Consider the following 19,515-nt stretch of genomic DNA (forward strand, 5'->3'; position numbering starts at 1 on the left):
TCGGCAAACTTAATTTGGCCAACATTGAACATAACTTACAATACAAATGTTTTGATGGATTTAATGCAATGCAAATATGAAACGGGAAATCACGTGTATTTTGAGAATTACACACGATAAAAGTGATGTCGCATAGTATTTGCAGTATATGCCGCCATTTTGACTTGGCTTCAAATAACGGAATGTCGGGAGAACTTGGAAATCTGGGATGAGAAATGTTGCCCGAGTTTCCCACTTGGAATTCCGCCTTGGAGGGCCATTTCTTCGCTAAAGAACGCCAAATTCAGACTTTCCGACATCCTTGAATGCAGCATAAGGTCAGGAGTTGGCGGACATTATTCATTATTCAGAAAATCAAGCTGGTAAAATCAAGATAATGTGCTCCTGGTACTAGCATTATCAGCGACACAGAATATCTGTGATGCTGATGTTAGAGTTATAATCTCTATAATATCCAACAACCAGAGATCTCCTCTCTGACGTGATGACGTTGTTGTCCAATCCTTATGTCATTGGTTCTTGTAGCTTAAAATAATGAGACATTTATCATTTCACTAATTAAATATATTAACGTGGCATAATCACCTAGATGGCTTAGAGAATCATGTCGATACACATAACTATTTCTTTTCAATGTGTTGATAAGTGTGAGTGTTTAGTTGCGCAATAGCAATAAGAGTTGATGATTACAATGTTCCCATAATGCATTGCGAAACAACATGGCCGACTTTAGTCTAGGAGTGTCAACCAAGCTAGAATGAATGCTCATTATTTGTGCAATATTAACATTCCTATGAGATAATCGCTTGTTGACTGAACATCGATTCACTTATATAAATTATGTTACTGTAAACGCGTTTTGTGGAGCTGAAGAATCCCTGCGTTTTCCTCTTTTTGTTACAGGTGAGAAGCTGTAATCAGTTAGCGTTAGCGAGCAGCCGAGAGCGCTAATGCTAGCATGGTAACGCTGGAGAGAAATGCCATACAATGCAGTCCAAGCAGCAATAAATCTAGCTAGGGACATACTGTATTGCATGTAGTTGCATCACTCGGCTCGCTAACTTATAGCTACACCGTGTTTCCTGAATTTTTATTTATTCTTTGTGGGTGGTTGTGTCTGGTTCCGGTCACATTTTCAAGGCTCGAAATGTTCGTATGTTGGTACTTTGTGTCCACTTCCCTAATTTCAAACTAGGCCTATGCAAACTTGTTCTCTCTGTCTTACTATCTTCCTTTCCGTTTAATTGCCTTGTTGTGTCCAAATTGCCAATAAGCGCTTGGCCTATGCAAATATGCTGTTTTTATCCATCTATTTGATTTCCTGTGATGACCCAGTCCTGCTAAACAGAAGTGACACTGAATCCCCTAAGGTCCCGTTGTAAGTGAACCACTGATGTCTGACTTGCTCACCTTACAGCAGCACCTTTCTCTGGAGACTGACCGGAGCCAACATGGCGGCGGTTGTAGCCAAGCGCGAGGGACCACAGTTCATCAGTGAAGTGGCTGTCAGGGGCAACGCCGCTGTGCTGGACTACTGCCGCACCTCTGTGTCCGCTCTGTCCGGAGCCACGGCTGGCATCCTGGGGCTGACGGGACTGTATGGCTTCATCTTTTACTTCCTCGCCTCGTTTCTGCTCTCCCTGCTGCTCATCCTCAAGGCAGGACGTCGGTGGAACAAGTGCTTCAAGTCCCGGCGGCTGCTCTTCACTGGCGGCCTTGTTGGAGGCCTTTTCACCTATGTCCTGTTCTGGACTTTCCTCTACGGAATGGTGCATGTGTACTAAAATGATCAGCCACGTATAACCAGATTCATCCCTAACTAATGCTAATCAATCCAACAACTTTTGTCTGCCCTGCTGTTTGTAGATAGGCAATCAGTGAAAGACTGTGATTTCTTCCCTATGAACTGTTTATACAATGAACTATGTGTCAATAATTACTGTGCACAAAATTGTCTTCATATCCCTCCAGCCCTTAACATAGCAGTGAGTATGAACTTAACTTATTTAACCTGTAACTCTTGGTCTGTGCTCATTATCATTCATGCCTAGATAAGAGCCACAGTAGTCGTAATTAAGTTAGGTTATAGTATATAATAGATCTAAATAGATTACATCTTAACAGGGTGTAAGCACTAGGCAGTATGTTTGCAGTAAGTGTCATTTTTTAGTACTCGCTGGACTGGCTAGAATATAACAAATATGATTGGATTCTTTGAAATAAATACCTCCATACAATGTGTTTCCATACTTTATTAATCTGTTTCTGTGTCAGGCCTAAGGTCAGTTTTCGATAGGATGAAGTCAACATGACACATACATTGTTTCCAACGACAAAGACCTTTCAATAAATACGAACAGAATGAACAAAGAGGAAGGGGAGCTCTTGCATTTTAACTTCTTGCACCCCCCCCCCAAATGAATTTATCCACTGACGGTAAGGTGTTTAGACTTGTAATAAGTCCTAACTGTGTATGCATGGCATTCCACAGTTCCATAGATGGAGTATGTTAATAAGATCATGTAGCCACAGCATGCTGGTCAGCAAGATCACATTCAACAATTACCCCAGCCAGCTCAACATACAGTGGGGAAGACATACACAATTGTATGGTCAAATACACAGATATGTTTCACAGCACAGTCAAAATACATCATGCCTCCAACTGGAACACCATCAATAAAATAAGACCCGTGTTTTCAAAGTAATTTCTCTCATGAATTTACAAGCTGTTGTGCAGACTAATAGAATTCCCTCTGTGTTACACCAAGTCACTGGCCTTCAGTATTTATTTTGCCTACATTTGAGGTACACAAGGAAACTTTGGCAACATTATAATCACAGTAGCTTTGGATACCATTAAATAATATGGGGGCCTACTTTAATCTCCCACAGCCCGCCTTTGGATCCCGACCCAGCCATTGAAAAACACTGTCCTAGTGTATCCGTCTACATCAGGCTCCTGGTCTAGGAGCACACTGCGGGACACTGACATTTCTCTCGGGCCGACACGCCGGGGCAATCAGGGCACGCGTTACTCAAGTTAGTGGCATGCCGGCAGTTCTGCTGATGGGGAGAGGAGTGGAAATCAGTCCGACTTTTGCTTCCACCTCCTGCAACGTAACCTGGACCGTTGCGGGTGTCTTGTCTTGCTCTGACAGCAGACTTAGTTTTGTGAGGAGAAAGTGATGTGATGCTTCGTCTCTCCGCCTTGGGGAGAGAGAGCGGCCGAGTACCGCTGTCCCGTGTTGCGTGGAATGGTGGGCCCCCGTTTCTCCACAGCTGGCTGGCTCTCCACAGAGTGAGGGGACGCCTTGGTGAGCTGGGTTTCCTCCGCCTGTTTGACGGAGTTGGGGACTCCTGGCTCCGCTGCTTGCTTCCTGGTTTTCCTGTCTCGGTGCCCGGCCTTCCCATCCTTGGGTTTAGCCCGGTCTCTCCTGTTAAGAGACATATTTCATTTTACAGACAGAGACGTGTCAAGAAATCTCATTAGGTTCTAATCTTAATCGATTCAAACTGTGTGTAACTGAGTCATACTTGAAGTTGATGATTTCAAATTTCCTCTCTCTGTAGAAGGAGCTTGTGTTCATCATGTACAGTAGTATCATATCACATGCAAAGGCTCCCTGAAAGAAAGAAAAAGATCAATATTATCATTACCATTCTAAAACCACTGACTGCACACAATCTCAGTCTTGGAATTAGTGATCATGTATCGCCCTCTTGTGGTACAATAATGTAACATCAGGTCATTTTTCAAACTTCAGCTTCTCTCTGATGAGAAATGAATCACACACACTGATTCATCAACTGAATATTTCACAAATTACTCACCGCACCCAACAGAGCAAGTCCAGAACCAATGGCAATTATTGTGGGAACAATATTGAATTTTCCAGCCTGAAAAACACAACAGCAGGAAAATTACATTCACTGCAATGCCTAAATCCCATATTTCCATTAAAAGAAAAAAAAGTTCAAATCACTGTTTTACCTTGCCATTGATCATTATATCGAAGCGAATCCCATACACTTTATACAAAGTCCGATAGGTTTCACCATTTTCATCTTTAAAATACCTGGCATATCTGGAGAACAAACAAATCAGTAGATATAAACTGGGAAAAAAGATGAAAGAAGATGGGAAAGAAGATGAAAGTGCCTCAAATTTATGTTTGGATAAAAAAAAGTGTATATTCTCTAACATGTCTACACACAGAGTACAGGGTCGAGACAGCGGCTTGGCAGCTTTATGTGGGTTTTTTTCTTGTTGAATGCGTGAAAAGACTTACCTGAAGTTGTACCCTGATGTGACAGAGTTGTTCAAGTTCATGTCCAAACGTGTGAAGCTGTAGTGTGGATTACACTGTGAGAAATCCTTATCCAAATCACAGTTCCACTCAATCAGAATACCAACGGACCCACCCTGACAGAAGAAAACAGAGACTCTGTAAATATGACAGCCTCACATACATTATCGCAGGTCTCCGGTATAATGATATGAAGGTTTACAACAAGTGCTGAACTCTAGTGCATGTCACCCATCATCTTTCCCATTCAAGATAGATATTTTCTCCTCATAGTACTTAGGATGCCTACAAAACCACTGGTACTGCTAATGCTCTTCTAAAGCGATCGAGTTGAAATCCATGTGAACTTAAAAGCCATAGAGCCACCTCAAATCTGTTGTTCATTTACAAAATACTATAATAAATCAGTTGCCCAGCATCTCAATTGCTCAATAATTTTTCAGCCTTCATGAACCCCTCTGATCTGTCTTCACATTCCATCACAGTACAGAAATTTAATTGATTAAAGAAATAATCAAATACAAAGCTCTATATGGTTCTATATCACTGTATTTCCGTTTATATATTAAACGTGAATCAACACAACTAATTTTATTAAGGTTTTATTCTGGTTTAGTTCCCACTAGGCTGAGCGGCCGCACTTCATACAAGAAAACAATGGATCTTCTCCTTGCATTAGTTATTAGTTATTACTTTTTCCACCTCCACTTCCTTATACACTGATGCTGAGAAACTGGTGTATGCTTCTATTGCCATTGACATTAATTGTTCCAATTCCTTCCAGTCTGGCTGTCCAGCATCCTCAGTAAGGAATCAAACTGTCCATAAATGTGTGCAGACTCAATATTTTCACCACAGTAAAAAAAAACCATAAGGCAGCAAAAAGACCCATTAACTCACTGTGTGTAGGCAACTTACTACTGTCACAGCTAACATTCCTCCTGCCAGGCTCATGTCCTGAACTGATGTTACACTACATGTCCACAAATAAACATGTGATTGGTCACACGCAGTTTGTCACGATTGCTATGTTTATTGTGATATTGCAATGTTTCTATTTTTAGGCTTGCATTCTGCTGATGCAGCTTGTTAATAATAGGTATGATCTGACTTGATAATCTGTTTTTGAGTTTAACTGGAAGTGGAGATGTGGACATTTTCTCTTTGTGTTACTGCCACCATCACTCAGCTGTTGCTCTAAAGTAATTAATACAATCACTAGGATGTAAAATGGATTTCCCTAAGCATAAATGTAATGGCCTATTATGGCTTTGTTATCAAATGACTGAGGGGAAGTAGGGAGCTGAAATAACACCCACGCACTGTTAAGATTGAGAGTTTTAATTGCCATATTAATACATTTTGTACCTTCACAGCCATGTCCTGGAAGTCATGTCCAGTCCAGCTGACCAGGTCTCCCAGGCGGAAGATGGGGCAGTAAGGATGGTTCTCTCTGTCGTAGGAGCATCTTTTCAGATAGCTGTCATTGGTCGTGTCTAGGACATTGGACCTAAGAGGACAAGACAGCAGACACAACAAAATAATATATATATAATATCACCGCTGTCGGGTGAAAATCTTGTACCTCCCAAGTGTCAGCTTTTCAGGAACTATGGAAAATTTTTTTGTTTAGAAATGGTTTCATTAGACTAAGGGGTTGTGCGATTTTCTCAACCCACAGAAGACAGTGTAATCCTTCAATTGAATATAAAACATGGAAATCACCAAAATTGGAGGTATGAGGTTTTCACACAACAACAGTGAAATGTGTTGAGCAATCAAATGGTTTCCCAAGCTTTAAAAACAGTACAGGCCTACAGCATGTGCCACGTTCCAAGTAGTGCAGCCAAACATTTCAAGTGGCACACATTAAAGGAGATCTTCTGTTTCACCACTGCATTCTCAGACAAAGTATATTGTAATTGAAACAGAGAATCTTAATGCAATCCGTTAATCACTAGTAGTGGCGTGTGATGAAACATGGGAAACATGGCGGCGTGATAAGACTGAGATCATGACTGATGAATTAGCCGCGGCCTGTTGGCGTCCCTCCGCTGTTCCTGTTGGACTTGGAAAGACGACCCCAGAATAAGCCTGCCGGCGTTGGAGCAGCGGCGTGGCTCCCCAGGCCAGCCCCATCTGATCTGACACCTGTCCGGGGCAAGGCCCGCTGTCAAGGACGTCTCAGATGACCGCTTCGCTGTCTCACTGAGCGCAACGCACAGGCCGGTATAAATAGAAGGCTCTCTGCACCCTGAAAACTATTCAAGGCAGCCGCTGGGACATGTATATCCCTCAGCTCGGCCCTGCTCGCTCGGTGATCTATGTCACTACGCCTCTAGACCCTACTTTAAAGGTGAGGCGCACCAGCAGTCAGCACCACTTGAAGCCACTTACTTGGAGAATTCAAACTTGGGAAACCTGATGAAATTCTTAATGTAGATGGTGAAGTTTTCCGCCTCGCTCAGTAGGGGCTCTCTGGAAATGAAAGGGAAGAAGCAGCTGCGTTACAAACAAACTGCCATGCTGCATCGGTAATAAATAGAACCTGTGAAATTGCTCGGTCCCGGTGAAGGATCAGAGCGAGTGTGGATACTGTGGCACAAAATGGCAATTTCCAAAATGCTGCAAGAGAGGAGGAATTCTCACGCGGGTCTCTTGTTGTACTCAACGGGACACCAGCCATGAATCTCACAGGTCCCAGTGCTGTTTATACACAATCCACTCTTGATTCCTGGCAGAGAGAGCAAAGATTCTTGGCTGGATGGATCTTAAAGAGAGGTTATACTGCAGTGAGGCACACTGATTAACATGCAATAAAAATGTAAAGCACTGAGCTTTTATGCAATAACCAAACCCATTACACAAGTGATTCAAATCTATGTGTCAAATATTGTTTTACAGTAGTCATAGCCAATATAAAAGCAAGAGGATACTTGTAAGATGTGATTCAACATATTGTTCATGTATCATACAGGCAGCTGGACAAATTGACATGGTCTGGTGAAAACCTATATTCAGGAACTAAGAAAAACAGCCTTGTTTTCAGATTGACCACCATGCATTTCTGAGTTTATCAAATGGGATTTAAATGGGGTTCAAAAGACCAAGGGTGGTAGTAATTTCTCAACTCACAGAGGAGCAAGTAATCCTTTAACTAAGTTGAAACATGAAAATCATGAAAATTGGAGTTATGAGGTGGAGTTATGATGAATGGTCCTTACCATGGCCAGCTATTACAGTCTCGCCCTCTGCACAGTCATCATCGCTTAAACATCGTCCATCTGGCACTTTGAAACTCTGTGAGGTAAAACAACAAAAGCCGCTGTGCTTGAAAATGCAAATTTGTGAAAAAAGTAATCCATCATTTTGTAACCTAGCTCCAGGAACACATCAGTTTTGGAAAAAGACAAACAGCACACTCAAGGGCACTCAATCAAGGGCCAGAAAACAAGATATGTAAGGTACTTTTTCAATAATTAAAGTCAAGTTTGCATCTTACATTGACAGAAAACCTCAGATTTGAGGATAAAAAACATCCAAAAATGTAAATGAGAATCCTCCTCCTATGTTTACTCACCTCAGGACAGAACCCAAGTCTCTGATTGGGAGTCTCTACGTAATTTGTGACTATGAAGAACACTTGCTCACCCTGGAAAATAAAATTAGCTCCAGTCAGGAAGATTGGACTGCACATAAAGGCAAAAGGTTAAAGCAATTATACCGCTGAGAAGTTCAATAGCTTTACATCTCCTAAGACAGATGATGAAGCTAATGATATCCACTAAGGCAGACACCCAATAGCCTCATAATCTCTCTTGACAGAACCTTAATTGGGGAACACTCTCACATCAACACTGATACCCTTCAAGCTGAGATTGCCTTTTTTTTCTAGAGTTCCTCTAAATTAGATTGTTTAGGAAGACCAAACTCGGGTGTCTACTGCAATTTTTTAAAAGCAAACAATGCTAGATAGATAGATAGATAGATTTTGTTGGCAGTTTGTTGTCTATACTTTAATGTTCTGTTTTATGAAACCCAGAAACCTCATCAGGTTACGCTGCTGCATGAGTTTTGTTTGTAAGTTCTGTATGCAGGGTCTCACATGTGGGGGTATGACATAATCCTCGGCACCCCAGAGGTGAGGCCCGGTCTCGGAGCTGTTGGTCAGAGTGACGCCTTTCAGCTTGGTGATGACCGAGCTCTGGATGGCCTCCTCCTTCTCCTGGTAGCCCTTCTTCACCACAAACACCCACCTGAGACATTCATCCAAACCCCAAGGTCAGACTTCGTTATGATTTTGTATATGGTGCCTGAATTAAAATCTGAATTATGATTATTAACACAAAACACAGAGATTTAATTTCATTATTATTGTTGTTTTTTGTTTTTTTTTTACATTTTCTATGTCATTTAAACATGGGAACAATGCAACTTTACAGTGTCTGTGATCTCTAGTTGAGTAGCCTGAGTGTGTGACCATGTGATCAGGGATAACAGCGCACCTTGCAACTGTCACTGAGTCATAATGTGTTCATCAGCATGTGGCGGATGGAAAAACTAATGTTAATAGTGTATATTAGGCCACATCTTACAATATTTATCATGTCCTCCTTGAACCATGCTGAATTGTTGTTCCCTATCAGTCTCTTAATTACTTTTATGTGTTGTATTTTCAACATACAGTCAAAATGCATGAGGGTGACAACAACCTTGGGTGAGGAAAATGCACATGCAACATAAAGGGAATAGCACTCAGTTTGAGAGACACATGACAGTAAAATGAGTAATGTTATATATGAACATATATAGCTCTCTCTAGGCTAAAGGCCAAGGTGTAATATCATAGTGATTAACAGCCTGGAGCATCTCCATTGAGAGTAATTGGGAGACTGAGTTTGTCAACTAATACAGTTTGTTTTAACTTTTACAGACAAGTATGTTTTACAAGCTAGCACAGCTGTCAGTTGCAACCCAGAAAATGGAGGCTAACCTCATCACACTGCCCCTGTCACCTTTTCCATTTTCACCATTTATTCTCTGTAGAGCAATGCTACATCCGTGTGACATCACAGATTAGGGGGTGGGATAAGATAAACTCCTCTCTTATTCAAGGCTATGGGCTAACATTAATGAATGTTCACTTATAAGAGACCCAACTGTCCCACAACACTGACCCGATACTGAAAACCAGTGGTAGGGCTGCACTATGCCACTTTAACTGCACTACAGCAGAAACAAGGGTAACTTGACAGCCTCAGCTATGTTTTTACACTGTGAATCACTTTACAAAAGGTTACTTTACTCCACACAGTTTAAAAAGGGGCATGCGCCTCACCCGATTAAGTATCCCAGCACGGCCAACTGGTAGAGTCTGAAGAGTATTCCGATCCTTTTGTTTTCGGCGATGACATATTTCTCTGTCTTGTAGTTGAGCAGAGAGAAGAGAAAGCCTCCCCAGCCTGCCATTGCTGCTCCTGCACGGCCAGCCCGAGTGCGACGGCAGCGCCGCGGCTCCAGCCTTTCTATATTGGTTGACAAGTCATGCAGCGGGCAAACCCACTGAGAGAGAGGGGCTGCAGGACACCACCGTCTGCTTTCAAAGACTGCTGCAAAAATATAATGCGGAGGAAATAAAAGTGTTGCCATTGTGCTTACTTTGATATCAAATTCATTTTAACTGACTTCAGTTTAGGAAGCGCACAAAACTGTGCAGGGTGGAACAGACCGGTCATACAGGCTTTATGTAAGGCCTAACGACAGCTCTATAATGTTTCTATAGTATTCCTATAGGGGCGTATTGCGTGTCTCATATAGGCCTACTTATTAGTCAGTTTATAGTGGTCCTATCGTACTTTGAAGTATTTTTAATGCCTATTAAAAATAATATTCGTGTAGTGTTCGTGTAATATCCCTACACAGACTTATAGACGTATAGTTTTGCTGTAATATTTGTAGACAGCCATATCCTTCTCTAAATTTATAGCAGGATTATTATAATTCTTTTTCACAGGGGAAATATCTCTGTGCGACATTGTTGTGCATGCACATGGCAGCTGCCATCCACTAGAGGTTGTTTTTGCGCATGTTTTTTCACACCAACTAGGTTTAGAGGGATGGCTGAGGGATTTAAGAAACTTGTGTGTCTGTCATGACCTGGGAGGCCTTGCATTCCGCCCGAGTGGCATTTGGTTCCACTGGTTCGACCACTGACATATTTGAAGTTGCTAGGCTGTGTTAGTAATTAGTTGCTAAAGCCAGAGCAAGTCGATAGTGATGGAAACTAACCCAATTGCACTTTAACTTGTGTTCCTAACAAATGCAACTTTTGCTTCCAGTATTTCACCAGCCAAAATACTGAGGCAAGAACTTTTGTGATGGACAAACCAAACAATCCACAGACAGACAGACAGACAGACAGACAGACAGATAGATAGATAGATAGATAGATAGATATTTAGATAGATAGACAGACAGACAGACAGACAGATAGATAGATAGATAGATAGATAGATAGATAGATAGATAGATAGATAGATATGGCCGGTGGCTGCTGTTAATTTGTCCTGATCCTGATGGAGCAGGAGAGGATCACTGCCCAGGTACGACCTCTGACCCCGTCAACACTCATTCATCTCCTCTCTCCTCCCATGTCATGTGTCTCCTCCCCAGCCACTGTGGCTAATCAATCCCACTGATTCTTAGAAAGGGAAAGAAGCAGTCGATGGCTGGCTACCTGCCACAGTGGCTGACAGCAGTAAAACCTACCAGCCACAGCCAACATGAAGAGCGGCATGTAGCTGCTGTCTGGTGTTAATTTCCCAGCATCCTCCTCTCTGTTCCGCTCTCATTCTGAGCTGCTTCTCTTTCAGCTGGCAAGCCTCCGTGTCCAGAGAGAGAAGGATGAGGTGGAGACAAACCACCTGAGGACAACACTGGACTTCACTTATAGCAATGTGATGATCTCTCTCTCCCTCTCTCTCTCTCTCTCTCTCTCTCTAACTTCAATTTAAATCACAATTACTGGTACAAAGTATAATGTTATGTTATATGTTTTAATGTTATATTTCAAATAGGTTTTCTATAGTGTCGCAGCAGGAGCCATGGTGTTTGTTGTTAAAGAAGTAACTACGATCTGTGCTGAAGCTCTGTGTTAACTGTGTAGGATGATGAGGATGAGGAGCAGAGAGGAGAGACGCTCCTGCAGACTCCAGCTGCTGAGGTCCAGGACAAAAGGTGCTTATCTGTCACATCACAACACACTGTGCTGGACTCACACACAAGCTCTCTCTGGGAAGGGAGAGGATCACACTCCCTCTGGGCCGCATCCTAAGTGTCATAACTTTCACATCATGGGTTGTGTTGCTGATTCATTCCTCCACACTCTCCCTGCTGCCGTCATTCTCCCTCTCTCTGCCTCAACACAGTGTGTGTGTGTGTGTGTGTTTAGCATTGTGCTGAGGGCCTGCTGAAAGGGGCCCAGGCAGTAGGAATCTTCACCCTGGGTGTCCATGATCATGGAGGCCACGACACCCAGGGGAACGAGGACACCCAGCTAAACACACACACACACACACACACACACACACACACACACATGGTGAGAGTGTTGAGGGCTCCACTTGTCCAGCTAGGAAACTACACTCCAGCTCTACCAAACCAAAAAGACACGTAGCCCATGGAAATGACCACACAGGACACAATTACTTCTTTGGGGTTCTTTTATTTTGAAATGTTGCTATAGAGGTGCAATGTAGGTTTTGAACAGAGGGCAGAAATGGATTTCCACATGTAACAGATTTATCAGATGTTTCACCAAAAAAATCTAACTATAAAACACTGTAGCTTCCAGGATCACTGTTTCAAATCACAGGTCACAAATCACAATACTACAAGATACAACCAACAAAAAAAATATGGCAGTGGGCTTATGGCAACTCAGACAAAGAAAACAAAATAAATATGCATTCATTATAAACCCACAATAATTACTCTGGAATGTACAATTTGATTTAGAGAACACTTACATTCCAACCTCTAATACACAGACTCCACTGGGCTTCACCAGAGAGCACACGACTTTACACAATGATGTCTAAGTAAAACAAAATTACAATGCAAACTTTCATTTAGCGTCCTTGGCCTTAGTATCATGTCCACCACACCATAAAAGTTCCAATAAATATACCAGAACCTGTGAGGTATAGAATGTTTTAGACAAAGTATAAACTTTTCTTTCATCCAGAAGTCACTTCTTAACCCACAAAGTATGGCTGCCAAGCCGACTGTATAGATACACAAGGCTGTTGCGCACATTTCAAAGTCCAACACTCATCAAACGTAGGTGCGTAGATTCCAGGAACATAATTCTATGCAACTGTAACTCTATGAATGTCTATTGAAGTGCAGTTGCTTTCTTCAATATGTGGCAAAAACAAACAGATCAGTGAAAACCCGCATTATTGAACATCCAAGTCTGGTACGACGTAAAGATGAAAGATCACCTATTGCGAGACATTTCTCTGACTATGGTCACAAAGTCTCTGATTGTTCCTTTTCTGTAATCAAACAAGTCAAACAGCCTAGAAGAGTGGGGGATGTTGATAATATGTTACTGAGGGAGGAATGTAAATTGATGTACTATTTGAAAACCTTACAGCCCTATGGGTTAAATGAGGAGCTAGGTCTCCAATGTTTCCTTGTAATCTGTTCATAGATGCTAATTCTTGAGGATGTTTTCTTGACTTAGGTGCAGGTGCAGCAGTGATTAGTGAATTATGAGTGAATTATGCAGGCAGTAATTCCTCCTGCATGTGGAAAAGACAAAAAAGGGCCGCTCGTAGACTGGGATGCGCTGGAGTCGCTGTCAAACGTGAAATCACTCTCCATTGATGAGTCTTCCCTTGGATGGGCTCTCCGGTAGTTGTATGAATTGCGAGCTCCTGCCGTGGGCATAGGTGTGTTCATGCGTAACGGCGCATTCGTGCGTAATGGCGCACCAACAAGAGAATCCCGAGAGGATTACGGATTCAGAAAGCCCCTACTATAGGAAAATCTAACCTGGACTTTATCAAACGATGGGGAGAGATTCTTAATAAATGTTCCCTTGACCTGATGTTATTGATCATTGAACAGGTCACCACCGAAGCCCAAGAACTAAAGTCCGAAATTGGCACACAAGAAGAAACAATGAGACAAAAGTTTGGTGAGACTTTAACGGTAACTGAACAGTCGATTAAAGACACCGTGGCCAAATACAGAGAGAAACTACAGTCCACCAAACTTAAGGAATATAAAAGGGACACTGAGGACTATCAGAGAAACGAGGTGTATGAGTAGGAAACAAAGCCAAAGAAATCCTTGGAACAAACACCTGGTGCGCCATTACGCACGAATGCGCCGTTAGGTTGGATCTCCAAATCTGAATTTGATTTTTTGTATCGCCAACATCCTATTAGACCCGTTTTTTATACACTCCCCAAAATACACAAGTCATTGACAAATCCTCCTGGCCCCATTGTGGCACAAACCAACTCCTCACTAGCTCCTCTATCAGAATTTGTAAATTTTTACATTAAGCCTTTTGTACAGACATTGCCAGCATATATTAAAGATTCAACGGATTTCATTAATAAAATCTCGTCTGACCGACCTTCCTGAAGATGTCCTCCTCATGACATTAGACATAACAAGCCTCTATACTAATATCCCCCATGATGAAGGTTTAGAGGCTCTAGAAAGTCATGATCATACAGCCACCCCTCCTAACCACTTCATAATTGATCTGACTTCTTTTGTAATGAAATATAATTATTTCTGCTTTAATGATGATTTTTACTTGCAGACTTCCGGAGCTAGTATGGGCTCCATTTGCGCCCCTAACTATGCAACTTTATTTATGTTTTTTTTTTTTTATTTTGTGTTCAACCACAGTAGAAATGTATATTTACCCAGAATATTGAAATACTATAGATTTATTGATGACATTTTTTGTGTTTTCCAAGGGACTTCAGATGATTTGAACAACTTTGTGTACTTATTAAACAGTTTCAAGATTAACTTGCGTCTCACATGTGAGTTTAGCATTGACAAAGTTCATTTCTTGGATATGTGGGTGATGGTGAATAATGGATGTCGGTCCACCACTCTGTATCGGAAGGAAACAGATAGAATCACTTTGTTATTGACAACCAGCGCACACCCCACTCCACTTAAAAGAGGTTTGTTACATGTACCACGGCTTATTCTCCTCACTCACATTATATCAAATCTATTTTCATGAAACATTGGCATATTTTGCAATCAGACTCTGAACTATCCCACACTTTCAAAGACCCTCCATTGTTTGTCAATAAACGTGGTAAGAATTTAAGAGACCAACTGGTTCATGCAAATTTCTCTCAGAAGAGTCATATACAGTCCACGCAGACGCCCCTCACCCAGCTCCCTAATGGAAATGATCGCTGTGGGGGTTGCGTCCAATGCCATAATACCTCCAAAACCGCTTTTTTTCACCATCCTCATACGGGAAAGAAATTCGCTATAAAGAGTGCTATCACCTGTGCCTCTACTCATGTAATCTATATCATACGTTGTCCTTGTGGGCTCACCTATGTTGGCAAGACCACCCGTAAACTAAAACAACGGATCAGTGAACATAAGAGAACGATTCAGCGAAATGACAGGGATTACCCGATAGCTGTCCATTTTAATGACATGAAACATGATATTTCTTCCCTACGCTTCTATGGTATCGAGAAAGTGTCTCTGCCACCTAGAGGTGGGGATCATGATCTGTTGCTAAAAAGGAGAGAGGCCTTTTGGATCTTTACTCTACAGACTCTATCTCCAAAAGGCCTAAATGACGAATTATTACTGAATGTCATACTTTAATTCCCCTTTTTTACTCCAGTTGGAGAATGGGGTTATATTTCTATATTAATTAGATTTCCTATATTTATTATATTTTTACTTATTGTTGACTTTTTCTATTTATACTAGCCAATTTATGGTACCCCTTGTTTTTAATTAGGATGGTCTCTCTCATACTTATTCTAATGTTTTGGCAGCCCTCTTGCTATTATGTATGCTTTGTATTATGATGTGAGCATCTTCCAATGTCCTCACATGGATTATCCTAACCTACTATATGGCTTGGATCTGCCTATCTCCCATTGGTATTTTACTCATATATAGCTACATCTTTAGGTATGATTCAGTTGTGATTGACTTTCCTCCTTTTGTATAAACCCACATTTCTGTGGTCTTTACTCTTTTTTGATATATGTTGTTTGGAGCTGTGATATTGGATGCTATTTATGGATGTAAAAAAAAAAAAAAATTTCTGATTGTTAATTAATTTTTTGATTGCCATACCTTGCCACCTGGATGGACCCTTGTACCTCACTAGGCACTGATTTGTACCAGGAGGTTACCTGATAAACTTGGCCCTATAATTGCACCATCTTATTTCCTGTTCCCCTATATAAACAGGCCCCACTGTATTGTTTATTCAGATACCTGACGAAGGTCGCTTGACCGAAACGTTGTGTCATTTAATAAATTCTTGTTAAGTGAAGAGAGTGTTTTTACCATGTTAAAGTTACAAAATATTGGTTCCAGCCATCCTGACACATCATAGGTTCTAATATACTGTGGAAATGGATTATGGATTGCAAACACATCTGATTCCACCTGTTCATTTTTGCATGGATGTGTGAAAATCTAGCCATAATTTACCTTATTGTCTTTACTTTGGTTGGAACTGAAAATAGTCAACAGCAGCCGTGCATTACATAAAATACCTTTATTTCTAATTTCTAGTCACACTTGAGTGAGTACGCAAACACACACACAACACAGGCATGAAGAAAGTCATTTTAAAAATCTGTGTATGTGAATAGTGGTAAATGCTGTGTTTTCATTTGTGAAATTTTTACACTCACTTGAGACACATTTAACAATCAGATTGTAAACTGGCATGGTTTCCTGGTTTGACCTGATAATCCTGAGTGCTTGTTGGTTTGGTTGATTTCAATGGAGAGTTTTAGTGTCCCATGACAAATGCTGTTCCAGAAACATTCCCACCCTGACAAGAATGTAATTCTGGGGGAAACACTGAATTTTGTGGTATGAAAATGATCAAATATAAATAAATTAAATATCAGTGCAACATGTGACCAGCCAGAAGCCCATATCAGTCAAGCCCTAGTTTCTACTTTTGTTTCTAGTTCAGTAGAGCACAAATGCGCTACATTTCTATATTTATGATTTTTTCGGTCCGTGCCTAAAGTGTAATTCATCTGTCATTGTTGATGTTGTATATTGGATAACGTGTTATGTGGCTCCTTTTGGGTCCTTTTCCTTGTACCAATTTCAGAGCCATACTATGGTAAATGTATGTTGACGAGAGACATTTCATTCTACAGTGAACCATGCTGCTGAAAAAGTAGGTTGCGCTTTGTCTCTTTTATTACCGCATTTCATAAAGGAGTGCAATTAATGCACTTGGTCGCAAATTGAATGTGTTTCTGTCCCATATGTAATTGCAACCTGGAATAAGCTTGTTCAGAACATATGTTGGGAAAAGATGTGGTCTCTTCCTATATGTACTGGTTAACAAGGTTAATAGAGATTTATTTTAAGATCATTCATCGCTGTTATCCTGTCAAGTCATTTTTGGATAGATTGAAGAAGGATGTAACCTGCACTTTTTGTAACCTGCACCCAGACTGTCTTCCATTTGTTTTGGACTTGTGATCACACTCTGTGGCAAGGCATCTGTCGTCTTATACTGGACTCTATAATGGTTTTGTACTTTGATTGAAGGATGTATTGTTTGGATTTACAAATTATAGGAACGAATTAGAAAATGAATATTTTGTGTGTAATCTTATCATATTGCTGGCCAAGTTTTATATCCATAAATGCAAGGTCTTAAAAACAAAACTCCTTTTTTGTACCTTTAAAAAGGAAGCAGAGTCCTACATTAGAACATTAGGCTATCTCCCTCATGTAATAGAAAAGCTGTGAAAACTTTAAATTTGTGCTCCAAATTTAACATCTTAATGTAATGTTTACTGCACCATTTTCTTTTTGTATTCGTTTGTGTCAAGCTTTGTTTGTAACCCCTGACTTGTATGTTTGTTATTGACAGCTCTCCAGAGCGTCTGTTCAGTGCCCTACACACCTGTACATTTTCACATTGACAGTCACAGGGCCCATTTTTATGTGGATGATGCCGCTGCCGCCGCTGCTCTGCACAAGTGTTCCCACAAGATCACAGACACAGACTGTTATATGGTGGCATCCTCCGTCCTTCCTCCTCTCTGGCCTGAAGCCTGAACACTTGGAGCGCCTGAAGCAATGCATGGCAAAGCACTTCGACGGCTCCCAGCAAGCACTTGACTTGAACAACATCCGAACAGACTCAGACCTGGCGTCCCAGAACATTGAAGTCACCCTGAATAGGAAGATGAGCATGGAGGCTGTGCTCAAGATCATTGAGGAAAACATTCCAGAGCTGGTGTGCTTGAACCTGAGCAACAACCGTATTGGACAAATTGGACAAACTGGCTGAACTGGTCACCAAGGCACCCAAACTGAAGACCCTCAACCTGTCCCACAATAAGCTGAAGTCGGACTGGGAGCTGGACAAGGTGAAAGGCCTGAAGCTGGTGGAGCTGTGGCTGGTCGGGAACCCTCTGTGTGACCTGTTCAAGGACCAGGCCTCCTACATCAGTGCTGTGCGGCAGAGGTTTCCCCAGCTTCTCAAACTGGATGGCCATGACCTTCCCCCACCCATAGGCTTTGACGTGGCAGCACCCACTGCCTTCCCCCCCTTCAAGGGCAGCTGCTTTGGCTTCGATGAAATCAAGGCTTTCATCCTTCGCTTCTTGGAACATTATTACAGCGTCTACGACTCAGGGGACAGACAGCCTCTTCTGGATGCCTACCATGATGGAGCTTCCTTCTCCCTAGTGACACAGAACCCGTCAAGGGGCGGCCTGGGAGAGTACCACAAAGACAGTCGAAACCTGAAGCGGATCAAAGACTCCACGATGCGGTCTCGCCTACTAAAACACACGCGAGTAAATGTGGTGGCTTTCCTCAACGAGCTCCCCAAAACTCAGCATGACCCTGCCTCCTTCACTATTGACGTAGACACCTGCACGAATACACTACTGTCATTCACAGTGAGCGGAATTTTCAAAGAAGTGGACGGTAAATCGGGGGACTCCACTACAGCCTTCTCTCGAGTCTTCATCACGGTGCCTGCTGGGATTTCTGGTTTGTGCATAGTGAATGACCAGCTTTCCATCTGCATGGCCACAACAGAGGAGATCCACCGAGCCTTTGGGGCTCCCGCCCCGCCCCCGTCTTCTAGCCCGGTGCCCACCCTCACCACACCGCAGCAGGAGATGCTCTCGGCCTTCTCCCTGAAATCCGGCATGAACCTGCAGTGGTCCCAAAAGTGTCTACAGGACAACGAGTGCACATAGCTGCACAAATGTTCACCCAGTTGAAGATGGAAGGCAAGATCCCCGACGTTGCATTCACAAAATGAATAAATACATGATACCTTCTGTGAAATAGTAGCCTAATCATTTCAGTGAACTGTAATTTTATTTATATGGATTTTTTGTTTGATCCTTTTTCTTTCTTTGCCTTGTTTTATTAAAGCTGATGTAGACAAAAAAAAAACCCAAAACAAAGCTTATGAAGCATTGTCGTTGCCCCTGCGCATAGCCCTTTAAAGGTCCCATATCATGCCCCTTTGATTATAAAGGAGTTGGATGTGCTATCTAAACATCGCGAAAGTATCAAAACGCACGGTAGCCAGCTAAATCCACACAATCCATATTAGAAAAATGAGCCTCTAAACGAGCCGTTTGGACTTCTGCAACTTTGTGGCGTCACAGAGGCACGCTCTTTATCATTTTTGTAAGAAATAATAGGCTAACAAAGTGTCCACCACAGTCACCTGTCGCCCCTCCACCTCCGTCTGCCTCTTCACGCAGAACTCAGCGGCTCTCTCCAGGTGAAAATCCTCTCTGCCCAGGATGGTGTTGTCAAAGGCAGTGTGAGGTGAGCCTGAACTTGTGCCAGTGTATTCTAACATTTGTTGTTTCTGCATACCAACTGTGAAAGGTAGTAGCCTACATTCAAAAGTGAAACTGGCAAGTGAAACGTGTCACATTCCAGT

The 19,515-nt window shown here is 42.0% G+C and overlaps 2 protein-coding genes and 1 pseudogene across 2 annotated transcripts; 2 read left to right on the plus strand and 1 right to left on the minus strand.

The window, feature by feature from the left end:
• The first annotated feature begins 717 nt into the window (after nt 1–717).
• On the plus strand, nt 718–2,237 carry emc6 (ER membrane protein complex subunit 6). The gene is made up of 2 exons (XM_071525950.1): nt 718–903; nt 1,418–2,237. Exon 2 carries the CDS (start codon nt 1,452–1,454, stop codon nt 1,782–1,784), a length of 333 nt encoding a protein of 110 aa, XP_071382051.1. The 5' UTR covers nt 718–903; nt 1,418–1,451; the 3' UTR covers nt 1,785–2,237.
• A 929-nt stretch (nt 2,238–3,166) lies between these two features.
• p2rx5 (purinergic receptor P2X, ligand-gated ion channel, 5) lies at nt 3,167–9,779 on the minus strand. The gene is made up of 12 exons (XM_071525946.1): nt 9,649–9,779; nt 8,416–8,566; nt 7,891–7,962; nt 7,535–7,610; nt 6,960–7,044; nt 6,708–6,788; nt 5,679–5,820; nt 4,293–4,426; nt 3,995–4,088; nt 3,835–3,900; nt 3,538–3,626; nt 3,167–3,437 (listed from the first exon to the last, which is right to left on the minus strand). Exons 1-12 carry the CDS (start codon nt 9,777–9,779, stop codon nt 3,167–3,169), a joined length of 1,392 nt encoding a protein of 463 aa, XP_071382047.1.
• Nucleotides 9,780–10,885: 1,106 nt separating this feature from the next.
• Nucleotides 10,886–18,876, plus strand: LOC139649511 (nuclear RNA export factor 1-like; annotated as a pseudogene).
• Nucleotides 18,877–19,515: the final 639 nt, after the last annotated feature.

Source organism: Centroberyx affinis, unplaced genomic scaffold, assembly GCF_046629955.1.
Source record: "Centroberyx affinis isolate AG114_WGS23_722 - 3 ecotype Tasmania unplaced genomic scaffold, CSIRO-AGI_Caff_v1 ptg001368l_1, whole genome shotgun sequence".
NCBI lineage: Eukaryota > Metazoa > Chordata > Actinopteri > Beryciformes > Berycidae > Centroberyx > Centroberyx affinis.